This window comes from Mya arenaria, chromosome 13 (assembly GCF_026914265.1).
Source record: "Mya arenaria isolate MELC-2E11 chromosome 13, ASM2691426v1".
NCBI lineage: Eukaryota > Metazoa > Mollusca > Bivalvia > Myida > Myidae > Mya > Mya arenaria.
Window position 1 is genome coordinate 23,845,437 of NC_069134.1, and position 23,927 is coordinate 23,869,363.

General features: G+C 34.4%; 1 protein-coding gene across 1 annotated transcript in view; it reads left to right on the plus strand.

Moving 5' to 3' along the window:
* Positions 1 to 9,737, plus strand: part of LOC128215144 (ATP-binding cassette sub-family C member 4-like) — a 36,381-nt gene extending 26,644 nt beyond the window's left edge. Inside the window, exons 15-26 of the mRNA XM_052921863.1 lie at positions 35 to 210; positions 1,894 to 2,168; positions 2,667 to 2,746; positions 3,510 to 3,660; positions 4,993 to 5,223; positions 5,886 to 5,986; positions 6,529 to 6,726; positions 6,944 to 7,099; positions 7,515 to 7,604; positions 7,970 to 8,142; positions 8,452 to 8,557; positions 9,387 to 9,737. Coding sequence (XP_052777823.1) covers positions 35 to 210; positions 1,894 to 2,168; positions 2,667 to 2,746; positions 3,510 to 3,660; positions 4,993 to 5,223; positions 5,886 to 5,986; positions 6,529 to 6,726; positions 6,944 to 7,099; positions 7,515 to 7,604; positions 7,970 to 8,142; positions 8,452 to 8,557; positions 9,387 to 9,737 — 2,088 coding nt within the window. The remainder of the gene's footprint in view (positions 1 to 34; positions 211 to 1,893; positions 2,169 to 2,666; positions 2,747 to 3,509; positions 3,661 to 4,992; positions 5,224 to 5,885; positions 5,987 to 6,528; positions 6,727 to 6,943; positions 7,100 to 7,514; positions 7,605 to 7,969; positions 8,143 to 8,451; positions 8,558 to 9,386) is intronic.
* The last annotated feature ends 14,190 nt before the right edge of the window (positions 9,738 to 23,927 follow it).

The window sequence follows — 23,927 nt, forward strand, 5'->3', positions numbered from 1 at the left end:
GGTATAAACTAAACTATCTCTTTTGGATTTTTAGGATAAAGAAGGTCAACTGCTAAAAGAGGAAGAGAGGCATGAAGGAACAGTTGGCTTCAATGTTTATATCGCATATTTTAAGGCAGGGGCGGGTCTCCTCAAGTTTCTACTGCTAGTTTTCCTATGTTTGGCTGCACAGGGGTCGTTCATTATCTTTGACTGGTGGCTGTCCAATTGGTAAGTATTCATGCGATACCGGATGAATACATTGGTGTTTGTGAGAAACTGAATGGCCACACTAGTATTGATGAAATACTCGGAGCCGATACCGGTGAGTATTTGTAAAGAGTTTCATGTGTTATGCACTTTAAGGTCGGCATATTGAAATCACATCGTCCGTCCGTCCTTGCGTCCAACTCAATTTCTCGTGTCCGGACTGTAACTTTCTCTTGTATGGACATATTTAAAAAAAAAACATTGTTCAAGATACCAAGACGACATGTCGCGTGCACGACCCGTGTCCCTATCTCGAAGGTCAAGGTCACCTTTAGTGTTTGTTTACTATGGAATGCTGCATATAAGGACAAAGAGTATATGTGTTCGTGTCCGGCTTTCTTTTGTATAGACATGTTTTAAAATAACTTGCCACATTTGTTTGACATATCGAAACGACGTGTCGCGTGCACGACCCGTGTCATATTACAGTGACCATGCATGGGTATCATGAGATGTTTCTATTCATCAATGTGGGGTAATTAGTGTTTTAATATATTCCTCTTGTTCAGAAACATTCCTTTCTTAATCCATTGGTTTCATTGCTATTTCCCCCCGTATTCTAAATGACGATTTAATCACACTTGAGTACTACTTCAGCGACATTCGTTACTTCCAATGACAGCTCTAGTTCCACGTTGTTTCGCACCATTTGTCTTATATTCGAATTATATTGCAGTACTAACTATGGTGTTTATTAGATACTAGAATGGCTACACTGGTAAATGTTGTTGAGATACTAGGGTGGCTACACTGGTTAGTGTTGTTGAGATACTAGGGAGGCTTCACTGGTAATTGTTTTTGAGATACTATGGAGGCTTCACTGGTAAGTGTTTTTGAGATACTAGGGAGGTTCACTGATAAGTGTTATTGAGGTACTTGTGTCTCTTCACTGATTAGTTGTTTTTCAGATACTAAAGTGGCTACTCTAGTAATTGAGTATAATAATGTAGGGTTGCCACACTGCTAAATATGTATCAGATACAAAAGGTTACTTCAATGGTAATTTAGTTTGATATACTAGTGATGATACACTTGTAAATACATATAGGATACTTAGGTTGCTACACCGGTAATTGTTTTTAAATTACTGGTTGGCTACGATGTTCGTGTAACACAATGCGGTCTTGCATATTCACGTGAGCACATATTGGGAAAATACCTGAGCTACGAAGCTAGCCAGGTGAGGTCACGTGTATATAACGTAAGCAAAATGATGTGCTTTGGGCCGTCTGCCCGTAGCCTGAAAGTCTGGTTCGGACTTCCAAGCTATGAAGTCGGACATTTGCTGAAATATGGTTTTAAAACTCCACCATTGTGTTGCTTGTAAATAAAATGTAGAAACTTTGCGAACTTATTAAAAAACATATTGTGAACATGGACCATTGTGTCTCATGCAGACAATGGCGGGTCTTACAAGTAATACTTTTACAATTCCACTGATCTTTCAACTGCCTTAACATAATTGATGAACAAACTTATATGCTGAAATGTGTTAATGCCTTAATATATTGTATGGACTCTATACTTCAGGGCTTAACGGAGAAAGTGTGAAACATGAAGGCTAAAGTTATGATATTTACAATATTTGATCACATGTACTTTTAGATAACACAGTTTACCTAGAGAAAAACAAAACAATTACAGGTCAAATCTGGAAGAAGCTCTCTACGCGGCCATTGAAAAGCATGCCAGTCTGGTTGCCGAGGGCTACAATGCCACCAACGTTACCATTCCGACCATGGACACCAACTTTAACATTGCAGTCTTCGGTGGAATTTTAGGGGCAGTGTTTCTGTTTGGCATTCTGCGGGCTCTTATGTTTTTCAAGGTTGCAGTTGATGCCTCGCAAACCCTACACAAAACAATGTTTAACAGCATACTTCGATCTCACATGCAATTTTTTGACAACAACCCTGTTGGTGTGTAACACGATTTATATGCTTGTCTAAGATAGTGAATGCAAAAAATTAATTCATTTGCATTTTTTTTTGCATTTGCTCTTCGCTTCTTTAAGAATAGTCATAGCTTTTATGTTGTAGGCAACGTCGCTTTCCACTATTTTAACCTTGGTCATGACTTACGAACTATTCAACATATTAAAATGAAACTTGGTACACCAGAGGAATTACGCAAATGCACAACAAAGCCTTTATCACTAATTGTAATGGTTTTTGAGATATGCCCTCCTTTCGTCTGAACACAAACAAACTAGCGTTGCCGTTCGCTCGGCGGCGCTTTTCGAAATGTAACAAAATGCTCTTCATGTGCCAATCCGCTTTTGGCAATTTGTTATTTTTTTGTGCCGGTGCTATTAGTACACTTCGTAAATCATTTTCATTTTCCCAACACACTTTTGCCTGTTTATTTATATACCAGACCGTAACACGTAATCGTAATATTTTGTCTGTATTTCTCAGGTCGTATTTTGAACCGATTTTCAAAGGATATTGGCAATATGGACGACATTCTTCCAATCACGTTCTTTGATTTTACACAGGTATATCAGCATTTTCCTTTTTTTCGTATCTGGGAACATTTAGAAACTTTAATTATTTCATGCTTTTCGTTTCAACTGCGTAGCATTACAGACAGAGGGTGCTGTCCATTTAACACGTTTGTTTCCAATCAATAACCTTTTATTGACTTGTAAAATCATCAAACTTGGTTAACCCATTATTCATGGTTAGTAGATGACCCCTGTGTATTTCGAGGTCAGTATTTCAAAGGTTAATATCACGGTTACCTTTAATAGCAAATAATTAGCGCCACGACAGCCAAGACATCAGAGTCGTAGCTTTCTAGTTTTTACCTTGGTGAGGAGAAAAGTCAACTTCTTTATGCATGGGTTCAAACCTTATCATAATAATTTGGAATCAAATTTAATCTATGTCATGGTGTATTATCATGGTGATAGTTTTATTTCTTAATACTTTGTTCTAGGTATAAGAATGATGAAGAGCATAAATGTTTTTTTCGTATTGATATTGATGGGTTTTACATAAGTGGTATTTCAATACCGAGCTTATTGAAAATAATTTCAAATTTTAAATCGAGCCTTGAATAATTTCATGTGACCATGCATCTATTTATATCAAAAATAATAATGTACATGATATATAGTGATAAATGCATAAAACACATCGCTATATGATGCGAACAATTGACAATAAAATTCATATAAGACATCACATTTTTTTTTTTTACAATGTTATTTCATGAATAATAATAACATAATTTATAATTTATTTGTCTATCTTCAGTGTGCCCTTCTTATTCTGGGAAGTGTGGGCGTGGCGGGAGTCGTTAACCCGTGGGTGTTTTTGATAGTAGGCCCGTTGACTATGCTGTCAGTTGTTATACGGAGATACTACATACGCACGTCAAGGCATATAAAACGGCTAGAGGGAACAAGTTAGTGAAAGTTTTAGTTTAGGCTTGACAAACTGTTACCTTTTTAGTGTTAAGAGAGCATTCTACTCTTTAGTTTAAACAGTATTTTTTCGCACAATTTCAGCAAACGTTTTACAAAATATAGGGTTTAGGAATGATGAGAACGGCTGACCTGCCTTGCTTGATTCTTCTCGTTATGTTTGGTCACTTGAAGTAAATACTTTTTTGTATATTTTAATGATTATTATGCCACTAAAATGTGTTTTTTTGCATAACATTGATTTTGTAATGCCAGCAAACTTTTTTGCTAGTAGAAACGTCATTTCATTATATGCAAAAAAAACACCTGATTTAATTGTGGTTGTTACAATTATATAGTTATGTTAATATTTAAAAAAAAAATAATCTTTAAAAAAATATTGCAACTCTTCTGCTTTAGCTTGTGTGTTAATCGAACAAAAAGCTGCAGGTAGGCCATAGCATTGGGATTGTCAAGCATTGACCTAGTCGAGATCATCTTGACAATAATTGCTTTTTTGTGCTGTTTGGTCGCTAATTATAATCACGACCATGACCATACTACTCATCAAATGATATTCAGTGTGTTGAACCTATCTGATTAAACATGTATTTTATTTGCATAAATAAACATATTATGTTTTGCATGACATGCATATTTTAAATATTTATATTTTCAGTTAAAGTGTTTTTGATCAAAATATGCTGTAAACATGTATTAAAATTAAGATTGTGTCTTAAATCCGTACAGAAAGGTGTCGAGTTTCAAAGGGTTTCAAAGAGCATCAGTGTTAGACTTGACAAGAAAGAATCTAAGAAGTTTATACGAGGTGGTCATAACAAAAAAAACACCCGATAATTTAAGATTACATCTATGTTACTGATAACGATTTGCATAATTATGTAGTGTATGTGTAGCAAAACCCATCACTTTTGCTGAAAAAATCATGTCCCTGTAAACTGTAAACAGGTGTTAAGATATAGTATCCTCTAATCTGCCGTGTTGGAGCTTTTGCTCACATCTCTATCTGGAGCCTCCCTTTTTTAAGAACGCAAATAAGAATGTAAGTCAAAGGAAGCAATTATAGAGAGGCCGTGAAACATTCATTGTACATGCGCATGTACTTGTATGTAAAAGTAGTTTTTATTTTAAGCTTTACTTGTATCCCTATGAATTTCAGTCTGATCACTTTTCTTGTGCCTTTGTTCATTTTAATTTAATCTTTAACATTTTACACATACGAGGATAACGTAGCAAACAAAACACATTCCAGAAGTAACACGTAGTCGTACCAGAAGCGTTTCGCAACCATTCCATTAATTATTTATTTACAGCACGTAGTCCAGTATTCACCCACCTGAGTGCCAGTCTTCAAGGCTTACACACTATTCGGGCGTTTGGAGTCCAGGAAAAATTCATTGAGGAATTTGACGCGCACCAGGACATGCATACCGAGTCATGGTTTCTATGTCTCACATCGTCACGCTGGCTCGCTACCCGTTTAGACTGGCTGTGTGCCTTGTTTGTAACTGCTGTTTCTTTCTCTTGTGTACTGTCTGCTGACTGTGAGTATATTAATCGTTTTCTTACGTATCGTACGATAGTTGGCTAGAATTTATAATTCTTTCACCACTTTCCTGATTGCTAATTGTTTCACCCCTCATATTTTAATTTGATGTATGCTCATCAAATTAATTGTTCAATCCCAACATTGAAAATACAGCACATCGTATTGAAACATCACTGTCGTTTTACTGTGTCAGCATAGTAGTACCTAGTAGTAACGCACTGATGTTTATTTATGCTTTTAAATATGTATATACTCAAAGGAAACACATAATTAAATGAATATTATGATATGATGTTTTCCTGACGATCTCAGTCACGCCTCGTTTTGTGTATAAGCATGCATACATTTAAAATTTAAACACTGCTAATGCATATCAATGTGTAATTTTAATATCTTGATTAAAAATATAAAGCAAAAAATACTATAGAAATTGTATAACTTCGTAACAAGAGTTATAGTTATTTTGATAGGTTATGTTTTATTTCAGTTTTCGAATCATCAGCTGCAAAAGTGAGAGATACCTTTTGTCTGAAATTGGTGAAACGTTTGAGGGTAGAGGACAAAGTCCATTGATTCTGTAATGTGTGGTTAAGATCGTAATTAGCTGCACCCCTGTCACTGTTGCTGAAATCAAAGTAAATGTTGGTTATATTTTAGCCCTGAATGCCGGTCTGGTTGGCCTGTCTATGACGTATGCCATGACCTTGATGAGCATGTTCCAGTGGGGAGTCAAGCAAAGTGCAGAGGTCGAAAACCAGGTAACCATGTCAAATGACTATGGATTTGGGACTCACTTTGGACCAAATGGTAGAACCATCATGGAACGTCTGAGAATTTTTATATCATTTGAATAGGTAGAGTTTCAGAGAAAAGAAAGAGTTTAAAATATTTTAACAAATATAAATGATAATTATAATGAAATTAAGTTATTTATTTGTATTGAACATTTCTGAAAACATGTTTTTTTATGCAAGCTTATGTTTGCTTTAAATATATTATATAAATATATATATATAAATAAGTATATGTTGTAAGTATAGTGCCTTTATAGCTTTTGTATAATGAAATTTGAGGACAATGGCTAAATGAACCAAACATTCAGATTTGTTTGTACAGATTTTTGCAGAATATATTTTGACTTATCCACTAGATAATGGCTCAATCACATAGTTTACCATATAGATCAAAACACTTTTTTCCGTGAACAACTTTGATTTTTTCATATCATTTTTTCTATCACAAATATGCTTAAGTGTTTATTTTTCAATTACATAATAGATTGTTCTTTTTTGGCTCACAGATGATCTCAGTGGAGAGGGTGCTTGATTATACGATGCTGCCTTCAGAGGCCGCACTTGATAGCTCCGACGACCACAAGCCGCATCCATCCTGGCCGCAAAACGGTGAAATTTCAGTAAAGAAGGCCTGTCTCAAATATTATCCAGAGGCACCAACAGTGCTGAAAAACCTCTCCTTTGCCATCAAGGCACGAGAAAAGGTATTTCTTACTTTTAAGGGAAAAAGTATGTTGTATAATCATGATGAGTCGGACAACGGTAAATGTAACTAACCCAAAACCATTCCATTGTGTTATTATTGAAAGTTATCGCAAACAATTATTTTAAGTGACGAACATTAAGCTGATTAAACCTGGTCAGTTACGTCTGAACTATTACATCTAACTTTGGCTAAACTGAGATTAACATATTTTTTAGATTGGAATTGTCGGGCGAACAGGATCAGGAAAAAGTTCTCTTATCGAGATGTTTTTCCGTTTGGTTGAACCGACGGGGCAAATCACTATAGACGACGTTAATGTTCTAGAGATTGGACTGCATGAGCTACGCAAAAATATCTCCATTATTCCACAGGTATGAGATCCAATAACATAGATGTATACACATACAGCTAACTATATTATTTTTGCTCATAATTTCGATTTAATCATGTTTTGATCTGCATACTTAGCTTAAAATAATGGTTTTATATGACATTTATATCATTATTGCGCTTCAAGAGTTAGACCTTGTGAAATATCCTGAACACAAAAATATATATATAATTAATTGAAGCAATTACAAATTAACAATACGAAAACAACACAGTAGTCTATTATATAAAATATAGCGCTAAAACTTTGCAATGTCTAGTCTCATGTGCTTCTACACAGGACTTATATAAACTGTCGCATGGATTCAATGTCAAACTATTCAATCGGGTCAAAAACAGATCACAAATGCTAGTAACATCCATCCCCTGTGAGTATAAACCCAATTTATATTGCAGGACCCAGTGTTATTCACAGGATCCGTGAGAAGGAACCTTGACCCCTTCCGTAACCATAGCGACGATGCACTGTGGGAGGCATTAGGAGAAGTCAGTGTCAAAAATCTCTATAACTCAACATTAATAGAAATACATTATGCATTACTTGTGTATGATATGAATGAACGGCCATTTGATGTCACCATAAGTCTGATACGATTGATTGCAAAGTTTGATAAATCCGAAAATATTATAGTTTACATCATTGTCCTCCATGAATTTGTTTAAGAAATGTTGTATATCAGATGTCTAAAAGATACAGAAGACACTGTTTTAAGGTCTGGGTTTATCAATGTTCATGTGTTATTCTCACAAATGAATGGGCTCTGGCACCGTTACAAAACGGTGAGAAAACACCAAAATCTGAACAATAATATCGAATCTCGGACAAAGGAGATTTGCATTTTGTTCTACAGGTCCAGCTTAAGCCTGCTATTGAAGAGCTACCCAAGAGCCTGGACGCGGAGGTGTCGGAGGGCGGGGTCAATTTCTCCGTGGGTCAGCGTCAGCTCATCTGCCTCGCACGCGCAATTCTCCGAAACAACAAGATTCTCATGATTGACGAGGCTACGGCAAATGTTGATCTCAGGTTTGATATTTAACGTACATGTGTGAAAAAGAGTTTGGTGTTTACTATTTAATAGCATTTTCATGAGCCGGACGTATCGGACCCTGGATCAAAGGGCCGCGGGCTCGATTATTGTTTTGAACTTTATCGATGATAAGTACCTATTATCGACCGGGAACGGTAATTCTAATTTTTTATAATGATATCTAAAATTCTTCAATTGCAATTCTTCTATGTCAGCATATTTAAAAACTGTTTATATTATCGTCGCTTTAAAAACTGTTAGGAGTAATTGCATCGTAAATAATATCTTACCTATACGTTCCACAGGACAGATGCGCTGATCCAGCGGACTATCCGGGATAAGTTCATGGACTGTACCGTCCTTACCATCGCCCACCGCCTTCGCACAATAATGGACTCCGATAGGCTTCTGGTATGAATTGTTCATGTATGCGTGTATTATCATTTACCAAGGCTTTGTTCCTCATATGTATTTCGAAGATTTGTTTTAGTTATTAGCAGCGCAATGCGTGTATAATATTTTACCATGTCCATAACTAAAAGTACGTTCAAACAGTCAGATATTCTAACTAGACATTTTGATTTTAACAATACGCATACATGTCTGTATACCAAGGCCCATGACTCTGACTATAACATTTGTTCAGTAAGAGTCATTCTGGACTGAGAAAACTTCCCCTTCCAGTGCTCTTGTGAAGTACATTTTAAATTTCAAAGTTTTATTAGTAAGACACTTTGAAAATTATTATACAGTATCAATTAAGTGACATGCTGATTGATAACCGGTAAACAAAAAGAAACAAATATAATAGTGGAAACATTGAAAACTTTCGTAAAATCAAATTTATGCATAGCGATTGCAATCAAACCTATATAATACTTGCATAGTACCTATGTAACTCTTTAAGGGGTAATGCTAAGTGAATATTAATGTAGTAATCTCATCAAGGATCGTTTCGAAGTGTTTAGAGGCAATACTATGCAAATATTAAGGTAGTAATCTTATCAAGGATTGCTTTAAAGTGTTTAGAGGCGATGACAGGCAAAAATCAATGTAGTAATCTTATCAAGGATTTTAAAGCTTTTAGAGGCGATGTTATGCAAATATTAGTGTCAACCTTAAGTTTTTCACTAGTAATGCATGTTCTGACAAGAATTAACCTCGACTTTTGTAACTGACGTCAAACGCCTGTGTCAATTGCTCTGGTGTAAACATAATTATTGTGTTGTTCTCATTCTAGGTATTAGAAGATGGCAAGATCGTAGAATTTGATGCCCCATACTTGCTGGTGACAAAGCCGGATGGAGTATTCAAACGTCTAGTTGAACAGACAGGAAAAGAAGAGACCGCTTTCCTTGTTCGTGAAGCAAGAAATGCGTTTGAGACACGCAACAACACGAGTGAAAGAAGGGTGGCAAACCTGAGGGAAATATATAGGAGGATTTCGGAACATGACGTCTCCAATTTGATTGAAGAGGAAGATAAGCAGGCGGAAGAGAATGGGAATAACGTCGATGATGATGAAACAGGACAATTGTTGGATCAAGGCGAAAAAGTCCCGATGAGAGAAAAGTGTAAAATAATCAGTTGACCCCAAAAAGAAGTAATTCGTGTTAAAAAGTGAAAATGCAAAGCTAGGTTTTCTAACTAAATCGAAGCAAGAAAAATTTAATAACACATTACATTTGTCCGTATAAATACGCACGTGTCCTGATAGATGTAAAGGGGATCATTTCCTTGGCATTTTCAGAATGTCGTAGTTAATTAATTAAGAAATATAATGATGCTAATCCTTTGTCAGACATAAAACTGTTAAGCATATTTTGTTGTAAATTGATGCACGTGTAGGTCGCCATTTTGATGACAGAGCTCTCGTGGAAGTCACTATAAGTGTATAATATAGAACTCTTTACTCGTTTAACTGACAAATTCGGACAATATTTTACTGCAAAAGTACACATGTACACAAAAATTATGCCGTTTTCTGTGATATCTGTGACCATGTGTACGATCAATCTTACGTCTGAGATCAGACTCAAGTGGCAAAACTGCCAATCTTCATTTCATTATAATTTAAGTTGAGTTTAGATGATGAAATTTTTTAATTTTATTACTATTCATAATTGTACAATTATTCATAGTTACTTTTATTTGTATAACGAATGGAATAAAGACGTTTCTATGTAATTTGATAGAAGTGTTTTTCTGAGTCTGAGTCTAGACTTATGTGTATATTAATCAAGATATATTTAGTGATTTAATGTGCACGCTACTTGCCTATAATGCATGTGGTGAAATTGTGAGAACTAATTTGGATAAGTGATAGTTAACTTGAACACGTTTTTCATCCCTTTTGTACCAAATAAACTTGAAAGTGTATGGATGGAAATTCGTTATGTGTATTTGTTGAACTAAGCAGAAAGTTACTTGTGTAAATAAAATAAAACTAAATCATTTTTTTTCTTCATTTTTGTTTCCAAATTAGTCGTTATATTTCTTTATTTAAACAAACAGCAATTGTGAAATACGAATTTGAACCGAAGTTCAAGTTCATAATAAAATTTTCATTAGCTTTATCAACAATTGAGCAAAATGAAACATATTTGGCCATTTTAAATAATATATCACCAATTTGAACATTTTATAAAAATAACATTTGTGCAATATTCAAGATTTACCATACGCATTGATTCAATATTACACTCGATTTAAAACATGACAAAATATAACCTCAGGGAGTCCCTTTGAAACATATAACACTTTCTTTTCCTATTCAGACAAAAGAGTAACATTAAATGGCTTATAATATACCAAGTTTAAAGCAAGTAAACATTGATTTCTTCTGTAAACGTGTTATTTATTGTGTGTTATAGTGCTTGGGTGTTCTAAGAAGTAGTTAAAAGCCTGCCAGCCGTCAACCCTACAACAAGTAATCCTAAATTTTAATTTTATATTTACTTAATGAATACTCAACGTTAGAAAATTTCATTTTTTTTTGTTTTGAAATTAATATACTACTCCATATACTACATAAAATTTGATAGGGATCATGTTTTATTTTAATATAAAGTACATACGTATTTCAAGAAAACGATACATCAACCCTAAATGTTATCAAATGGCATTGTTTCAGGTTTCAAATGTCATTGGATATCAGTACCAAACCAATTCCGTTCAAGCGTAACGGACTCCTAAACATGATAGGGGTCAAAAGCAGGCGTACATCAGGTTGTCAACAAATTTGGAAAGTCAACAGAATATCTTTGAACTTTTCTTAAACCAATGTTAGTAGCGTGTGTGATGTCCCCGAGCGTCAATAACAGCTTGACATTGCCTCCGCATGTTGCTGATAAACCTCCGGAGATGTTGCTGAGGTAGTCTGGCCCATTCCTCCTGAAGCGCTGTTCTGAGCTGAGGAACCGTTGTTGGCTGGACCGGACTAGCAGAAACAGCTTTCTGAAGCATGTCCCAGGCATGCTCGATCGGGTGATATCGGGGGAACGAGCCGGCCAGTCCATTATCTCGATGGTAGCATTTTCCAGAAATTGGTTTGTGATGTTTGCTCTGTGTGGGCGCGCATACTCATCCATGAAAATGAAATCAGCACCTACATACGGTCGAACATAAACGTCCAGGATCTCGTTACAATAACGAACAGCCGTCAACGTACCGTTTTCAATTACGTGTAAGACTGTGTTCCCGTGCATGCTGATTCAGGTCCATACCATAACTGAGCCATTGCCAGAACGGTCATGTTCGGCGACAGAAACTGGAGCAGAACGTTCATTACGTCCCCTCCACACTCTGGAACGTTGATCTGTAAAGTCAAAACAAAACTTTGAATCGTCTGTCAAAAGCACTGTGGTCCATTCGTTTAACGTCCATCCAACATGTTGACGTGCCCAGTCCAAACGCTCCTGGATGTGGTATCGGGTCAATGGGATGGGAATTGCCGGTCGTCGTGCCTTCAAGCCAGCACTATGCAAACGATTTCTGATGGTTTGCGTTGAAACTCTTACGTTTGTGGCGTTCTGGAAGTCATTACGTAACGAAGTGGCGTTACCAAAGCGGTTACGTCTGGCTAAAACCGCAATGTAACGATCCTGAACGTCAGATGTAGCCTTTGCACGACCAGCACCATGTCCATGTTGAGCATTTCCATTCGTTCGATAACGATTCCACATCCTGCAAACTACACTTTGTGACACATTCGGGTGTTCTGCTACAGTCCTCTGAGACAACCCTGCCTCCAGCATTCCAATGCCAACATGCATTTTATCAGGAGTTAAACATCTTCTGTTTGGCATTTTGAACACAATGTGGTAGATGGTCCGAGTAAAAATCGAATACACGAAGCGAAAAACAAGAGATGACCACATGTTTAAGTTGTTACATGTATGCCAAAACGCCTTATTTCGTGGGTATGCAGTTTTCCGTGCCGGCCGTGCACGCGCTGGCAGCAATAAAATCAAAATCATCGAACATTCTAGAGGCCTACGAAGGGATAAAACTAATGCTTTGAAATTAAATAAGCATGCTTATTTGGTTAAGTTTTTACAAATAACTAATCAAGTGATCCTTATCAAATTTTGATTAGTATATATTTTAAGGCAAAATGATCATAATTACAAACACTTTAGCAAGATTGTTGATAAGACGTGAGCCTTATTGGTGTCATCTTGTCATCTTATTGGCCATTTAAGCAATATTCCACTCAATATTTGCTAAGTGTTACCTTAGGCATATTATCATGTTTTCATATAGACCTTCACATTTGGTAGAATGATAGACTTTGGAAACTAACGCAATGCTTAACTGTCCTTTCCAAACTATATTTTTTCTTTTATAAAGATTTGAAACTATTCAATGTTTAGGTATACAGAAATAAATACAGTGATTTTCATGGTATTTCATCTTATGAAATGCATTATGAATTGCCGTAGTCAGGTAAAAAGTGTTTTCATAAGTAAAAAGCTTAATATATCTCGTGTGTGGGGAAAACATAATTTAAATCTGCAGTTGTTCACCGGTAAGGAATTAATGGAGTAATACAGTCATTGCCAGGACATTTCGTCCTGTTTTTTACTTTGTAAAACTACTAAAAATAAAAACAAACACATTTCATGTGGGCTTTAACACCACATTACAAATTCCACAAACGGACCACGCATGCATCCGGCCAGTGAAACCCGAGTTCATTTGAACGCAAGTCTACTGGCGGCTTAAACTTGTTTGTGTTGTTTGTTTGCAGAAAAATGCCCAGCATCAATCAATCACTATTGTCTTTATACGTATGCGTTTCTTTTCCGTTTATGTTGTTTATCATATTTCTACCAAAAACACTTATCACTTCGTACATAATTTGGCAGATATGTTGTTGTTTTAGAAACCAATCAGCCGCACAGACAAGTCATGTCAGTAAGAAACGATTGAATATCAACACGATGGTGTTCATGAAAAGCGTTGCTTTTCTCAAAATTAAAATCAAGAATGTATTTGTATTACATTTACTGGTTAAAATTGTTTGATTCCTGTCATGTTAACTATAAACGTGTCCCTTACATCAATAACTTCGAGTTTTCATGCTACGGCCGTTCTAAATTGATTCCATTTTTGGCGGCAGGTTCCAATTTCATTGGAAACAAATCCAAGCACAACTGAAGTGAACAGATACAATAAGCTTGTAATAAATTTACAAATTTTGAAGAATTTAATAATTATTCAGAGAGAGAACTCTTTCTCATTGCCGAATGTTCAATTGTCCGCCCTTGTTTATTTTGGCGCATTTCTCACTTCTTCTTTAGTTTTAATCCAGTTCGGACGCGTGTTTTCAACATATTTGAAATATATCCAGCATACACACAGAGTTGTGACTCTCATCTGTAAAGCTATAATCTATACAATTGTAGGTTCATGATTACTCAAAGGAAATAATTTTATGCTTTATAGAAATATATTATTTTAGCCGTATTTCATAATGATGTTAGCTCACAACTGCTTTTACTTTGCAATATTTTGTCCCCCCCCCCCCAACGAACACACACAAAAACAAAACAAAACAAACAAAAACCAGAAGAAATCTACAGCCACAAAACATCAACCAGACAACATATTGGGATTGCGTTAATATAGCATGATATAATCTTCTTGATTTGATTATTTAGTTACATTTCGATACAATTTTGTAGTAAATACCTGTTTTTAATGTTTTTTATGTGTGTAATTAAAGACGTCGTTCATTTGCTATAGAATTAGCAATTGAAACAAATGTCTCTCGAAATTTCTCTCTCATCGTACATAACAATATTAACTCCCACGTGTGTTTCCCTTAATTATTAGTTTAATTCCGATACCTTCAATACAATTCTCTTACTCAAATATCAAGAATATCAAAGAAATATTGCCAACACGCGTCAGTGTAATATTGATTCTTAACTGCGTTTTTTATTGACCCCAGTGGTCATTTTTCAACGTTGTTTTTTATATCAATTTCTGCTGTTAAAAATTGATCATGTCCGTTAATTAATGACTTTTTATCGTTGAACCCCATTGCAAACTGATCAAAGGTGGTATTCAATATAAGAGGTAGTCAATCCTATGATATTACTTCATTGAATTGATTTAAGGCCAATATTTATCACCACTCCGGTCGTAGTCGGGTCATTATTCAACGTTGAAAATCTACCCTAACCAGTCCAATGCAAGTTAGGTGTCACCATGCCGTATAAGTTTCAGTCTTTAAACTGGTAGTTCAACGAATGTCACAAGCTAAAAATGGATTTGTTTGGCTAGAAAAGGGTCATTACTCTGCTGATTCTAGACAGAAAAAACACACTCTTGATACATCTTTGAACTTATTAAAATACTAATTTTGAATACCACCTAAGTCATTACCATGTCTTTCAACTTTCAGTCTAAAAACTGGTGGTGAAACGTAAGCTTAGAATAGATGTAAATTGCTAGACAAGGGCCATAACTCTACTGATACTATTAAGAAAACGCCCACTATTATTGCTGTTCACCTTAAAAACCATTTATGTGTGGTTTGGTAACTGTAGTCTTCTTTTTTCAATAGTCCTTTACAATAGTAGTAGCCATGTTGTGTTGGTGATTTTTCTGTAGTCGAATAAATAAAAAGGTTTGTTGAAATAATACTCTTTGTTAAATGCAACAATTTTTATAATCCCATGATCTGATTTGTATTAATGAAACATTATTGATATAGTCATTTTATAGTTGTAAGTTTTATACCTGAGCGCGATTAATTGTGACACACACACGCACGCACGCACGCACGACACGCACGCACGCAAGCACGCACGCACGCACGCACGCACACACACACACACACACACACACACAAATCCGCATTAGAATTCTAATATTTTTCCCCGCTCATATTAATGGTCTCAAACCGAGGTCACAGTTGGTACTATACGTGATGTCTCTGAAACCGGGATGCATTCTGTAAATCAAAGGTAGTTGTATTTCTATGCATCTAAAATTCGTGATAAAAAACCGGTCCAGTAAGTTGTAGGTTCGAGCTTGGACTCGGCATTGCGTGTACAGAAGTTATTCAGTAAGATTGCAGAAGCTGCTGAATCTTCTTTTTTTCTACGGACAGTCGTTTCTGCAGTTTATTAAACAAGAAACGTTAACAATAACATCATTAAAATTTAGCACTGACCAGTTTTCAACGACTGTTTTGATCAGAAGCTAATGTTGAAAAGTTATCAATGTCTATTTTCAGCGGGTCAAATTTTAATGTTATAGCAACAAAAACCAAGAACCTTTCTATTTTTTTCAGTTTATTCTTTAAAAAACAACATCCATTTATGCACTTTATTGCAATATCGACAATGGACTGACATTATTCATCGAAACAATTAAAATTGTACAACTGACTTATCGACATTGCTCTGGGAACACAATACGTTTGAAAAACACAATTGTATCTCTCTTCTCGATTCTGCTCGAAAATGAATTACAAAATCCCCCAAGATGCTGCTGTATCTCATAAAACCTGAGACATTCTAAAGAAACTCTGATTATAAAAAAATAACATATCACTTGTAATGCTCCTAAATATGCCGAATACTGGCAGCATCTTGACAAACTGTGTTTGATAAATGTAAAATAAGGCAATTAAACATGATAGTTTTTAACAATTTTCTTTAGATTTGTTTATAACTGATCACTAATTTGTATCTATTTAATATCGGTTTTCACTGTTTTCAATTCATGGAACAGAAAAAGTGATTTTTTGCAACAAAATACATCTACGGCCGATCGCATCACTGATAACGTAAAATGTGAAAAAACAACAACTTCTAAACAAATCTGGACATGTGCGTAAATCGACATAAATGAAGAAGAAAATAATGCCAGGATAAGGGATGAAAGCACTACTTTCTGTCATTTCGTATTTCAAGCTGAATCATAAGCGAACTCAACATGTTCATTTTGCTACACCAAATTTTAAATGGATAGAAAATTGCCCTAAACTTAATTACTTGCCAGCTAAATGTTGTAAACCAGTACATCCCTTTATTAAAAGCGGATCTAACAACCAAATAGTGAACAAAACATTGCCGTTTACACATCTTACTTACAACAATAAAAATCATAAATGTCATCGTAGCAAGCCTTATAACAGCAATTCTTTTTGAAAACAAATGATGAATGGATATTCTCGGTCTGAATATATCCTCGCAGAAACGAACACACAAATGCCCTTCAAAATAGTTCACTGAGAAAGGCTATAAACCGCATTGTCAGTGGTTGTGTAATTTCTAGTGGAATTATGGCTTTGATCGCTTGACTTTTCTTCACCTTTCCCATTGCATCTTTAAATTTGTAATCATGGTGACTAATGCCAACGCATTGTTTCGGCGCATAAGTTTGAAATCTTAAACATGTTTTTGTTATTGTTGCACACATTTACTTATTGTATGTTGTTAGTTAATCTTGAACCAATTTCCGTGATCATTTGGCGCCGAATGCATAGATTTAGTAAACACTAAGTTAAATATTCAAGTTATATATGGCTACAACCAAGTTTTTGCAGTCACTTTCTTGTTTTGCTAGCAAATGACCACCATAAATAAGAGCTTAAATCATTAAAAGGAGAAAATTTATATGTTTATGGAATAATGCAATGTTGACCATGGCTTTTGGTTGATAATTGCCCCTGTTGGAAGAATAATTGCCCAAATATTTCAATGTGGCAATTAACAACCAAAAGCCAAGGTCAACAATGTCTTATTCTGTATGTTACATATATGTTTAGTCAACATTGATTTGACCTGTTTAGGAAAATATAGGATTTTATTATAAGGAAGTCTGAAAATATTTTTGTATGGATAAAACATACAGTTAACAGTGCTTCACTTTTTAATAGGATTCTGGGTATTTGTTTTACCACTAGTAATTATTAAATGCTAAAAAGGGTAGCTTTGCTCGCATGCAGTCATTTAAGGAATGAATTGCGGGGTTGATGTCATTATCGGGGTATGAACGCAATTGGGTTGGCCAATGTGTGTGGAGTCCGAAGGACAATTCATTCCTTATATTTACACCAATAGTTCATTATTTCATTCAAGAATTGTTAAAAAACTATTTAATTTCATTTAAGAAAACTTTTCAGTAATCCGTTCTTACCCATTCTGTAAATAGAACGACCCGACTATAACCGGAAACATTTTTTTCAAATGACGTCACAATAACGCGGGAAAAGATCAACCACTTGAAATCACTTTAAAACGTAAAAATTGAAACACTTCTGGCACCAATATATTTAAAATATAATAAACTAACACTTCCTAAAATGTTGATCTATATTTTAAGGGACCTGCTGACACAATACAACCAATAACAAGATCAATAGCTTTCATGTATATTGTTATGCAATGAATTACGATCCGAACATATCCGAAGATGTTGCGTTCATCGATTGATGAACGCAATTGCCGAAAGGCAGTTCATTTAAGGAATGGAAGTTGAGGTGTAAATATTACTTTTTGAATAGAAATATTAATAAAACACACAAACATACACACATACAAAACAAACAACTTACATGGTTTTGCTTTCGTTACTGATCAGTAGCCTTAAATCCATTTTCTTAAATCTTATATAAATACCCAGGTCAGGGAATTTTATAATTGACTTTTAATGTTATACTTATGTTCGACTTTCTACATATAAAGCCCATACCCATAGACAGCCAAAGTGCATGAGGAAGACAATAAAAACAAATCATGTGTTATTTAGTCGAGGCATCCTCGATTTAGTATCAGCCTATGTAAAATCGGCTTATCTTCTGCATAGTTACAGTGTTAAGATAATAATGTAAAATAAATATTATGCTTTCAAATGACTCAATACAATAGAGCAAATTTTGAAAAATATGCTTCTTTCGTTTTTCACTTTTCATTGAAACGTATCTAGAGTCGTTTACATCAATATTATGCAAGAATTTCCTTCAATGTAATGTTCAAAAATATTTACATGACAATCCGGTCAATGCTTCTATTTGATCGTTAAAATACATAACATCTTCCCATCGAACCATTGTATCTTGGTTCAGTGAATAAATTATATATCGAGCCATTGATCTTCCTTTACATCGTTACCCACTAATAAACATTTGTTACAATATCATTTGCGAGTTTTTTCTAAGTTAAGGAATTGGCGAGCATATTTGTTGATTTGTTATTTACTAGTTGTATGTGGCTTCAATTACCCAAATACCTCATAGCAAAACTGTCGAGAGAACGATAAGTTTGTTCTAAAGTATCTTAAAACAACACATAACAGTTTTAAAACAATTAAAATAAACATTTAACAGATGCCAACTTTCGTTTCAATTTTTAAATGGTGTTTATATCTTTCATAAATGCCTCTCAGAGTAAATGTGTACTGTGGTATAATTGATATGATCCCCGCCAGACCAAGAGTACCTGGTTCGATCCTTGAATATTTGTTCTCTTTTTTTCAATACTTTTTTATCACTTTATTAATAAAACGCAGGCCATGCTTTACGTTTCATTTTAATATGTTTTTCGATATTTTAAGAAAACTAAACATATGAATACATATTAAACCAGCTTATAGATTTTAGCTTTATTGCCTGGTTGGCTTTGGAAATGGTATTGGATACGTCTCTAATAATTGAGTTGTAGCAATAAGTGTCCTTAGAATATAGAGACATTTGCTAGATGAATCGCACTTGCTGAATCCTTTTTTTCCTTAAAACTCTGAGTGTATTATTGTACAATCAGTTTTATCAAAGATTCGAATATTGGATGTGGAAAAAAATATTGAAAGAAATAAGATGACATGAAGATTGATTTACGTTCTCTTGTTATGATCCAAATGTGAATGAGTTCTTTATAACCTCTTTTCCATGGACAAAAATAATCATAACGCTAGAAATAGTAATATAAAAAGCATCTGAATTAAAACGCAAATTTAGATTAATTGTGTTACGAGCGTTTGAATATCCCTGATATTGTTCCTAAAAATATTTAACATTTCTGTAAGAAGACTACATTAGAAATACATGTATACGTAGGCCGCCATTATTTCACAGTACGTTGACGTAAACTATATAACGTATACTGCTTTCTGATCATCAAACAACATATTGATATGATATGGTCACTACTTTTTTTATTGACCGTGACTTGTTAACCATGTACAAAACAATTTGAAACTAGATACAAACAATATTTGTAAGAAGGTCGTCTGTTATACCAAAGTTTTTTGTTTGTTTTGAAAAGGTATTCTGTGAAGAGAGTCGTGAAAAAAACGTATTTGTATTCTTACTATAACACACCAAACTTCATTAAAAGTTTGTAACATATGCAAACGCACAATCGTTTTAATCGTACGGTTTAAATACTGAAAAGGTGACGGCCTCGAACGTCTTTGTTTCTGTCTTTTGTGGTTGAAATGTAAACATAACACATTGGTCGGACAACTCAATAGGGTTTTTGTACATTAAACATTGGTCGGACAACTCAAAAGGGGTTTTGTACATTTTTATATGCGTCGGACAACTCAATAGGGGTTTTGTACATTTCACATTGGTCGGACAACTCAATAGGGGTTTTGTACATTTCACATTGGTCGGATAACTCAATAGGGGTTTAGTACATTTCAAATAGGTCGGACACCTCAATAGGGTGTTTTTAATATGCTAATGTAATGACATTGAATTAGATTTAAACTATATTGATAGAACATTGTGCAAGAAAAACCTAAAGAATGCGTGGAACTTGCTACAAGAATACTGACAATTTCACCAGCCAAACCATGGTACAAATCCAGAAATGTATTATTGATCAGTTTTCTTCTTTTAAACCAGGGAAGAAATAGTTTACTATTCTTGAACGGTCAGATATAACTCACTTAAAACAATTTAAATTTTACAACTATTAAATGTTATTGAAATCGCCCTTGGAATAACATAAATATAAAATACAACTCTACTCCAGTATGAATTGCATAACCACTCTTCTTCAAGACCATATAAAACTTGGAAAATATTTGACAATATATAATACACAACTTGCATAAAGCTGTCAAAATTTCGAATCCAAATCCTATCAAATTGACCTTTTTCATTGCCGATATACAATCTCTTAAATAAAAAAAGTATTTTCCTCGTAAACGTTGTCAAAGAAATCATTAGGGAAAGGCAATTATATTTGAAAACAATTGATAATCGGTTATTCTCTGACTTACACAAGCGCAAATGAGCACCAAGTGCCGCCAAAAATGCTCCTTCGCAAAGCATACCGAGACAGGCCATTAATCACATTGTCATTGTAGTCTCATGACTAACTAAAATCATACAAGAGGTTCATGCACGGTGCACAGACCTTTTGTATGATTTAATTAGTCATGAACCTATTTGCCAGACTGTTTTAGTGGTATAATTTGTAGATTGAGTCAACATTAAGTTAAATATGCAAGTGAAATATGACTCCACCCAAGTATCTGCAGTCACATATTGTTCTAGCGAATGACAAGTATGCAGAACATGCTAGGAAAGCATAAGAGAATTGTTATTTTCAGCAAAGTCTTTGCACGCATTAAAAAACGTACTGTCAATTTTTTATTTCTAGCATTCAGTTTGAAAAGCCCTCCGGCGACGAACAAGTTAAGACAACACTCAAACCTTTCACATTCACAAGGTTATTCATTGATAAGGGTCATAATGAACTATGATACCTGATTGGTTTTAGCAATCTTATATTAGCTTCCAAATTCCGTTTCCATCGCATTTAAAGAAACAACAAAGAAAAAAACAACAACAAAAATCTCTGTTGTCTTGAGTTGATTACAAATCCTCAATTCAAGTCAGTTGACACCAAATAAAGGTTAATTTTTAAATGTCATTGAGTCTTTATTTAAGTTACAAAATCCGTACCAAGGCGGTACCTATCAATCCTTGATAAAAACACCTAGTTTGTTTATATAGTATATATATGCATTATGTTGTTTGTGGAGTTTTGTGCTGTTGTTTCATCTGTCTTGTTTGTGATTTTTTTCTATGTCTTTGGCGTTTCTCCTGTGTCATTAAACAGGGGTTATGTTTAAACTTTTGATTACTGAACTTGTTTCTGTAGTTTTAACATATACATATTTATAAGCTTAATTTTGTTTGACACAACGCATTATTTATTAAAAGCTCAAATTTTGTCTCTTTTTAAATCTTGCTCAACCAATCTTCCAGTCTAAAATATAATGTCTTGCATTAGAACATCTTCTCAATTAAATATTGTTAACAAATTAAAAACATATTCATACTTATTTTACACTTAAAGCGTTCATTCTTGTTTTATTCTTTTTTTTATAAGTGTTAGCAAACTTATTCGTTTTAAACTGTTTCAGTACATTATAGCAAAACATATATTGTTGCAAGCTGATGTTTAAAACACACTGAATGCAATATATTTAATCTAAATCTAGTGGTAATGAATGCTTAATCAGTTTTAACCCAATTTCTCTGTTTTCACTGACGGTTCGAACATACTTTAGTAAGTGTTAGAGATGCTTTTGTAATCAAAGCTAAACTGGGAGTGTTTTCTTAAAGTCTTTGCAAGTAAATCACAGCAAGTCTTAATTTTGGCTTCTCAAACTATAACTTGTCCCTAACGTTTGTCACCAGAAAGTACAAAAGCATATTTTCAAATGTCAGCAAGATATGTACTTCAATTTATATTGTTTTGTCTGCAATGGACCGAACTATATAAACGAATGCAATTTCAACTTTTACAATTGATGGGTTTTGGTTACACCCTCAGGAAACAATACGTATGAAAACGTAACTTTTTATCAGCCACTTCATGTTCAAAAATAAACGACAAAGGCACTCTTTTTGTTGCAATATTGTAAATCATAAACCCTCCAGCGAATTTCTGACGATAAAAGTAACATACGTATTGTAATGCTATGAAGGATGTCACCAGCTCGAAATGCTTGAGCAGCTGTTGCCAAGTGTATACAATTTGTTGTATATACGTTTTCTTTAGGCAAGTTTGCACATTCAAATGATTGGTTAATATCATTTTTTTTTATTTAACATGATCAATCGATACCTGTGTGCTCAGTTTAATCAAAACCAAAGAATGAATATATAAATACAAATCAACTACTTTTCTTCATATTAACAACTATTATGACTATATTTGATATTGTCTAAATGTAGGTTTAACTAAGGGACTGGTACATAAAATGCAGAATAATGCTAATGCTATTGTCCACGTTGCACGATAAAATTTGAAGAACAGTGTGTTTAAAAAATTCATTCTTAAACTGATAACGAAGCCTTCAATTATTACGGCCCTGAATATTGTTTTTTTTTAAATATGGATTTAAAATAATTTTCCCTGAATAGATGTAGGGTACTATAACAATTTCCTATATGTTTACCAATCTCCTACGCCATTATTAACCTTGGCGAGAAGCGACAAAGGAGTTTTGAAAAATTCATTTGTCATTTGTCAAATGCTTTGCAATTTCTACTTGTTTATGGTTTTGCTCGCTTGACATTTCGTCACCATTTTAATTGTATTCTGTGAATGTGTTTTAGCCATGCTATTGTTTGGCGTTGGCTTTGGATTCAATGGGATGGCTTCATTTTTGTTTTATAAAACATTTCATATCTGATATAATACTTAAATAAAGAAATCATAATATTAATTGTTTGCTTAAAGTGTTGAAGAATATACATTTACTTGTTCAGTGTTAATAGTTAAAGATCTGTAATTAATTCCCGTCACATATGTTCTTAAACCGTATGAATGACTTCTCAGAGTTTTCATTATATCTTAAATATATCACGTAGCAAAGTTGAAGCAATTTTGACTAAAAATTAGGCATGTGACAGGAACCTAAATGGCACTTATCCGGAAAAAAATGCAATTATATATTATTTCGTTATGTGAAATCTTAGACCTAATTTAAGCGTTTTTATTGGGCAAAACAGCCACTTCACGTGCATTCGTTATGTTTAGACAACTACGTTTTGGTTTCAAAATGCACATATTATATCTAAAGCTGAAATGTTTTCTTCCGCCGTGCCAGGGAGTAACTTGTGTTTAATGAATTGATAATGAAAAACAGAATAGAAGTGTAGCCGTATTTATGTGTTCCAATCAACAACTGGTCTAGCCTTATAATGTGATCTTAGAGCGATACCTTGTTAATTGTCTACAATTTCTCCTAACGGCCACTTGAAGCCTGGAGATATGGCTCTGTCAATGTGGAA